An 8,335-nucleotide genomic window follows, 5' to 3' on the forward strand; every position below is an offset into this window, starting at 1 on the left:
TGTCTGATTCTCGATCAACTTATGTCCAACTTATACATAATGGTGATAGTGTGAAACAAGTTTGTACTAAAAAATGAGATGTTCCAAATATGATGGCCATTTTCCAAGATGAATAAAAGTTTGTTATTTCGGCTTAATAATTCGTTCCTAATTATCATTTTTGTTATTATCCCTATATTATGGGTGATGTCATTTAGGTTATTAGATTTATCTAAATTTTATTAAAGTAAGAGAAAATTATGAATTTTTTCTTTGTGTTTTATTGTTTTCGGTTGATTCAGTAAAAAAATCAACTTATACCAAACGTTCAAAACAATGAATTTTTTTTATGGATTTGGCCCTTAAAATAACATACGTTTAATTCCCTCGTCCACTTGCCTCGTGCGTAAGAGAAAACCTTTTTTTTATTCTCTCTCTCTCCTTCTATCTGATGATGTGTATTATCATCATTGTGAAAGATTATAACATGCTATTATCTCATTTATGGTTTTCTTTACATATCTAGCTTAATTGATCCAATTCTAAAACCTTTAAACCTTAATCCAAAATACAATATTCTTTCAATCGCTTCTACATTTCCTTAGCGGTTTTAACAATGTGCTCTTTTAGGCCAAACAATCATATTTTTGATGCTCGGAGGAACTATAGTAATTTGCTCTACTTCTATAAACTAGCAATGAATACGTTATACACATCACAACGAAAAAAAAACATTAACTTTCTTTCTTGCTTGCTTTTATTGTTAATAATTGATACCCCACCATGTTCACCATTGAACTCCATCATATTGGGAAGTTCACAAAATTCTAAGGAATTAGATACATTTAAGGACAAGTGTGATACATGATTTGTTATATATCAATTAGTTATTTGTCCACGGGCTGGACGTAGTAATGGTAGAACTTGGTTATGTGGGAACACAGTCATATACTACCAATTTTATTTTCCCCACTATGACTTGGACCTCAAACACATTGGAAGCTTTTAAGGATGATATGGAAGTTATGCTTAACCATCAAGAAGAGAATTTCAAGGTGATGATGTTATCATAGAACCTAGAAACTATTCAGACGAGTGAGGTAAAGTAATCCCAAGTGACATATCCTCAAGGATTGGAGATAACTTTTTCACGAAATAGTGCATAAAGAAAGAATAATGAGTTGGAGAAAAGAAAGGAAAAGATGATAATGTCGGAGAATGAACACAAGATTAGAAAGATTTTTCAAGGATAAGTAACATACAAGGAGTACTACTACTCTTATCATTGCGAAAAGGAAGGATATATGATTTTCAAAATACAGAATATATAGGAGAAGAAATGATTTTCGAACATGATCATGTTTGCAAAGATTATTATGTTCATGATTTTCAAACATAAAATGTTTTGATGTTTTTATACCATCAAAAATATAATAAATAAACCAAAGAGCTATTGTTTTAGTGGTATCAAGATGTGTAGAAATGTGTCTATCCCAAATGGTTGAGAATGGAAATCACATCACTTTAAATGGAGGGGGGGTTTATTGTTTTGGAAAATGATAATGTAGTTATAATATGGTAATTTTCGAAGATGGTTGGCATATAAGGTTTTTTCTAGAATATGTGGCTATTATGTGATATTTTATTTGGGTGGTTGAAGTGAATATTTTCAAGATATTTATTTTAAATATGAAAAGTACAATTCAAATTACATGTTTTATACGTCATCTAGATGTTTGATGCATAAACTATGTATGATGATTGCTTTCATTTATTTTAGGCAAATACCTTTTTCAAAGCAAATAGTGACAAACTTTAAGAGCACTTTTGTGGTACAAAGCTATACACAAGCAATCTCAAGGGTCAACAAAATAAAATCATTGACAATTGTACGAATCTCCTTAAGCCTGTTTTAACAGTTTAAACGAGTTGTGTAACTAGTTAAAATAAATAATTTTGAATAAAACGACTCAAAAGGTTGTACACATCATAATTCACTTTTGGACAACTTTCAATCAATCTAACCCATTTCCTCAATTTAAACAAATTACCACCACCCATTTTAATATCAAAACAAACTTTAAATGAAGAACAAGCAAGAAAGCTAATCTATTGATGCATAGAAATTTTCAATACATAAATTGGTATATGCTCCTTTTTGAATTAATGAAGTTAATATGGGCAACCGTATATAGTTGTTTCTTTTTTATTAATCCGAACAATATGACTTGAATACTTGATGGGTTAAGCCAAAAAAAAAACATGACTTAATGTATTTAGACACTAACCCTTTTACCTATTTGCCCTTCTTTCCTTTCCTCCCAACTCCCCTCATGTTAAAATTGATGAATATTTTGAAACTTGATGTTTGGAATGTTGGGGTAAAATGGTCATTTAGCCTCATTTAAACGGTTTATAGGTAAAAGAAAATCCCACTAGATAACTTACACATGAAGCCATAGAGAATCGCACCGTTTGATGCACGAAAAAAGTTTCTATAATTTATAGCATACACATCAAGAAAGAGTATAGCAAAAAGAACTTTTGTTTACCTAATATATATCGTGTATCATTGGGAAGATGAAGATAACGTCCAAAGTAGTTTTGTAGCAACTAAGACTCTTTCATTTGTGTGTGATTCGGGTTCTGTATTATGTATTGTAGATTCCCATCTGATGGATCGCGCAACACGTTCCAATTTTTGAATCATTTCGGGTGAATCACGAGCCACAAATGTTCCTTCGGGCCGTAATAACCGGTCTATTTCAACCATCACATCTAAAATATTACATCTGCAACCAAGGGTATTTTAGACATTTCACATACGATAAGTTGAAAAAGGCAAACAAGTTATAATACCTTTTCTTGCCAGTGAGTGGATCCTTTATGAGTGACTCAATTGAAGCCATATGGATGAAGTCATAAGTCCTTGGGTAACTTGAGAAAGGCTCACACCTAAAGGAACAACAAAAATTGAAGTTAAATTAGAAAGTGTGTGGGTATTTGTTAAAAATGACCAAAATACCCTCCCGTTATACTGACCAATCATGATAAACGCCTATGAGGCCTCGGTCAAATATAAGACCAAGAGTTGAGGGCTTGTTGTGAGGAACAACATTCATGACCCACACAGGATCAGATATGAGTGCAGCAGCAAAACCACCAAAATATGCATCCATGTCCATCACATTTCTCACAGCTTCAGTCCCAATCTTCAAGTTCAATGTCTTTTTGTAGTACAAAATCCTCTTTTCCCACATACGAGTATCAGATTCAAACTCCTCATTTCCATTTTTACCCCCCGCCCTTGATGGAGTTTTTGTTAGTCGGAGGGGCCATTTCGGAATTTCACCAACCGCAAGTTTTCCACCCACAGAAGATAGCCAACTCACACATCGTTTTAACTTGAAGTACCTGCACCAACAACATGTTTTAGGGGTTGTTTTTTTTTTTTTTTTCCCATTAAGCTCTCAATGGGTAATGATAAAGTGTTGTATACATAAGGTCTGTGTCTTTTCTAGACTAAATAAACTGTCTGAATGACCATATTGCCCTAACATTCCAAAAAACATGGGAGGGGTTGGGAGGAAAAAAGAAAAAAGAATAATTAGGTAAAGAGTTAAGTGTCTTAATACATTAAGCCAGGTTTTTTTCTTAACCTGTTAAGTCATTCTGTCTGAATTAAGTAAAAATGAAACAACTATATATAGCCATCCAGATTAAGTGCTTAGCTCATTAAGCTCAATAAGTCAAAAAGAAACAAACCCTTAACACTTTACCTATTTGCCCTTCTTTTTTCCCCTCCCAATTTCTCTCACTATAAAATTGATGAATATTGTAAAATTTGTTTTTTTGGAATGTAAGGGTAAAACTAAAATGGTCATTTAGTCTCATTCAGACGGTTTATTCAGTCTAGAAAAGAAACAGACTGACCTTATATTTACAACACTTAATCCCAACAGACATCATTACCCATTCAGCTACTTTACCAATACAAAACTTAATGCAGAAAAAAGGAAGAAACAACCCCTAACAAACTAACTAACCAACAAATAGGCATATGTATGTATAATGTATATTAAGTTACCATGCATAGCTCGGGTCATCAGACTTATCACACAATTCAAAACCACTTTGATTTTGGGTCTCTATACAAGAGTTATCCACAGGCTTCTTCCAAATAGCAGTGTTTGCATTAACAACAACCGACTCATAACACAATGCTTTAGCCACTGTCTGTAGCTCTTCCCATTCTTTATCTAATCCATGCCACTGTACAGGTGGGCCCGAGATTATCAAATACCCTCCTGGCCGTAGCAACCGATCAACTTCAATAAAATATGTAGCATCTGCAAGGGGAAAAGTTGCAATGTTCATCAAGTGAAGGGGGTATTTTGGAAGTTGAGTGAACTTTATATATATATATATATATATATATATTATAATTATAATACTTACTGTATGCGGTGAACGGGATTAAGCAACGGGAGCAGTGGATCAAGTCGAATGAGAATGCGGGAAATGGGAGTCTGCGGGTCCCGAGCATCAGAACAAAAGCCGGAATTCCTCTTTCCAATGCGAATTGGATTTGTGATTTGTGTGAGTCTCTTGGAGCAAAAGAGACTGTTAAAAGGTCTTCTGCTAATAGGTATCCTCCAAAACTAGCAACCTACAATCATTTCACCAATTTGTCCAATTGGTTTTCCAAAGTACAATGTTGTGATATGAGAAAATGAAAAGTAGCATGAAAGCACATTGATATTTCTTGCATTTAGCCCTACAAAAAAGAAAACAACAAATCTTACCCCACATCCCATATCAAGAACAGTCCTGAGGGTCCCACCAGAAATAGGAATATAATGTTCAAGTTGCTCGATATATTTTACAGCTCCATCTGGAAACATAGTGCCACCCCCGGGAAATATGAAGTGTGCACCTTCTTTTTTCATCCATCCCTGATGACCTTTCCTGTCCGCTAACTTATTATATGGCATGTTTTCATGCCATATCTACAATCAAAGAAAAAATTAAAAAAAAGTATTATAAGTTGTAATTTTGTACACAGTCAAACTATAACACTTTTGGAGTTTAACTATATGATAATATAACATATAGACGAAAAGGTTGAATGCAAGAAATAGGTATTAATGTATTCATAAACTATTTACCATGGTTTATTAAATGAGTTAAATAATTGCATAATGCCGATAGAGGGAAAGGAGTGAGATATAAAAGGAAAAAAGAAAGAATCAAATTATGCTTGGAATCATGCAGACTATTCGTTATCCAGAAATTTTCCATTCCCTTTTGTTGTAATTATTTATTTTCCAACAATCTTTTTATAAAATTAGACTCAAGATCCTTGAATTCACACATGGGATTCTTTTGGTTTTAGATAACTTCTTCATCTAGTGAATTTGAATATTTACGGAAAACATAAAGTCTCAGTAAGTGGATCTAGCAAGATAAACGTGTGTTGCATTTTTAAGGGGTAAAATGGTAGGCATTTTTGTAATCAATGACAGTGGTTGACATTACCATTAAACTCACCACTCTTTTCCATTTTTAAGTGAGATAATATCATCATAAAAAGAAAGAGTGCCAACTAATCACATGTATACTCTATAAAAAAATAACAAGATGAGTTCGATGGTAACTTTTTGTGAATTAATCACATGAATACTTCATTAAAACAAATGTTCTATGTCACCACTCGCCGCCACATTCTAAGTGTTTCGTAAACTAAAATTGAAAATGTCTCTCTGTAGAATGTCTTTTCAACTACATACAAATCAATTCTTTTGTAGAATTACTAAACTTCAAATGTGAATCCAAGATACCAAAATGCCAATAGCAATATCATCATAAAGTTAGGAGAAACTAAAGAATAAGTAAAAATTACCTTGTACAAACTAGTAGGCCACTGAATCGGAATGTTATAGCCTACAGGCGGAGGGATCAAGCACAACGGCCGCTCTTCCGGCGGCGGACAATGTCTTTCCCGGTAAGAATTCATCTCCCTGCTGAGTAATCTGTTCCGGGTAGGATCTTCACAGGGCATGTAATCAACAGCATCAGCAGAACATGATTGAAGCGTAAGGTTTCGTCCGGATTCAATTAGGGCAATGAGGTGGTGTCGTCGTTTGGCACCGGTGGTGGAGGTGATGAGAGCTTGGCTGCCGGTGGCGGCGATGGAATCTCCAAGAGGGGTAAGAACAAGAACTAAGAAAAGGAAGATGGCAGCGAAGAAGACGAGAGATACGAAGTCCAGGAACCGCCATTGTCGGGCCTGGGTGATGTGATGCTTTGATGAGGTGAGATCGAAATTACCCATATCATAAGAGATTCAAAAATACGATTTTTAGATATTACAAATTAAGATCTGATTGTAAGAATTTGATGTGTACAAGGGTTTTGTGTGAATTTAGATATGTCTGTTGGAACTTGGAGCAGAGTGAAGAAGATCAGGCGACCATGGACGAGTGTTTTTTAAGCCTATTGTTTTTTTAAAGATCCCCTCACTCTTGTTTACAGATCGTCTGGTAAAATCAAATTAAATTTATAACTTGGTAAATATATACCGAATAACAACCTTTTATTAAGGGGGTGATGGCAAAAAAAAATATTAGCTTATAACTTGTAACTTATGAACAAATGACTTATTAGAGGTTCCATATTGAAATAAGTTATTTTCATCCAAACATTTTTTTTTATCTTATAGTGGTGTGGATCCTAATAAGTTGTTTTAAAAAGCCCAGTCAAACACCCCTAATTTTATAATAAACAAATTGTAAAAATTCATTATAGTTTTATAAAATTTGATATTGATATTGTATTATTTTTTTGCTATAACTTAGTCATTAAATTTCTAATTTTTACAAATGTTATTGTTAGAAAATTCTTATTATTTTGTTCTTTTATGAAAAAATCTTATTATTTTGACATAATTTATGGAAAAGTTTCAAATTTTATTTTTTTAATAGACAAGTATCGAGTACCAGAAAAAAAACCGAATCAATATTTTTAACCGATTTCACATATTTTAACCGGTCATCAGGACTTTTCCATTAAAAAGATAGGGACTTTTCCGTTCATTTGACAAAATATTATGATTTTTCTGATGACAACCTAATATAATAATATGTAAATTCTTATCCAAAAACAACATATTCGTTTATATGTATCCCTTCGTTTATTTTCTCTTTACGTATGTTTGAGTATGGAATATATAGTTTATTGTAGGGATAAGAGTGAGTCCAAACCCGGACCGGTAGACCCGGACCCGGAAAACCCGGGAATCGGTTAATGGGATTTTGTAGGACGGGAAACCGGACCGGTGTATAGGAACCGATTCCGGTTCGGTTCCGGGTAAGGTACCGGGTAAAGTGGGTCTAGAACCGAAAAACCCGAAAACATTAAAGTGAGTTGTGTAGAACCGGGTAAAGTGGGTCTAGAACCGGAAAACACAGGAAATCCGGAATTTTTTGGTAATTACTTAGTGGTTGAACTTCGAAAATTTTCAAACTTCAGGGGACTGTAAGTCATTGAATATTAAACCAAAAATAACAAAATTATAGTCTAAAATCATGTACAAAGTCTGAACTACAGGTTGCAAAAAACCTCATGATAATCCGAATTCAAACGAATTAGATATGCATTTTTAAAATTTTACAAAATATAAAAATAAAGCTGAAAAACAGAAAATTCACAGCATTGATATCCCAACTTTAGGGGACGGTAAGTCAATGAATATGAAACCAAAAATGACAAAATTATAGTCTAAAATCATGTATAAACTCTAAACTACACGTTGCAAAAAACCTCAGGATAATCCGACTTCAAACGAATTAGATATGCATTTTTAAAATTTCACAAAATATAAAAATAACTGTGAAAAACAGAAAATTCACAGCTTTGATGTCCCGACTTGGGGGACTGTAAGTCAATGAATATTAACTCAAAAATGACAAAATTATAGTCTAAAATCATGTACAAACTATAAACTACACTCTGGAAAAAAAAAACTCATGCCAATCCAACTTCAAACGAATGAGGTATTCATGTTTTAAACTTTTCATAAAAACTGGTTCAGGTTCCTAACACGGTTCCAGTTCTTAAACCCGGTTTACCCGGACCCGAAAGACCCGAAACCCGGATTACCCGGAACCCGGATAAAGCCATTCTTTAAACCTGGGACCCGGACTGGTTCTACATATTCTGGTTCTAACGGTTCCGGTTCCGGTCTGGTTTTCCGGTTCTAAATCTCATCCCTAGTTTATTGGTTTTGAGTTTAAGCAAAATCATCAACATATGAAGGAGACGAAAAAACTTGTCTTTGTGGTTGAAAGTTCTGTCA

At 33.8% G+C, this 8,335-nt stretch overlaps 1 protein-coding gene across 1 annotated transcript; it reads right to left on the minus strand.

Annotated features, from left to right (window-relative positions):
• Positions 1-2,346: 2,346 nt before the first annotated feature.
• On the minus strand, positions 2,347-6,511 carry LOC145125153 (putative pectin methyltransferase QUA3). The gene is made up of 7 exons (XM_079060642.1): positions 5,882-6,511; positions 4,785-4,988; positions 4,438-4,648; positions 4,067-4,328; positions 3,022-3,393; positions 2,839-2,934; positions 2,347-2,771 (listed from the first exon to the last, which is right to left on the minus strand). Exons 1-7 carry the CDS (start codon positions 6,311-6,313, stop codon positions 2,549-2,551), a joined length of 1,800 nt encoding a protein of 599 aa, XP_078916768.1. The 5' UTR covers positions 6,314-6,511; the 3' UTR covers positions 2,347-2,548.
• Positions 6,512-8,335: the final 1,824 nt, after the last annotated feature.

The sequence above is a fragment of the Lactuca virosa genome, chromosome 7 (genome assembly GCF_052849685.1).
Source record: "Lactuca virosa cultivar CGN04683 chromosome 7, Lactuca_virosa_CGN04683_v6, whole genome shotgun sequence".
Lineage (NCBI taxonomy): Eukaryota > Viridiplantae > Streptophyta > Magnoliopsida > Asterales > Asteraceae > Lactuca > Lactuca virosa.

What these genes read in the sequence shown, in the direction of transcription:
- LOC145125153 (XM_079060642.1), bottom strand. Translation starts at nt 6,313, where the DNA reads ATGGGTAATTTCGATCTCACCTCATCAAAGCATCACATCACCCAGGCC. An exon ending in TTCTTGATATGGGATGTGGG is followed by an intron (nt 4,649 to 4,784) that starts GTAAGATTTGTT and finishes AAATGATTGTAG; the next exon opens with GTTGCTAGTTTTGGAGGATA. An exon ending in ATAGGCGTTTATCATGATTG is followed by an intron (nt 2,935 to 3,021) that starts GTCAGTATAACG and finishes TTGTTCCTTTAG; the next exon opens with GTGTGAGCCTTTCTCAAGTT.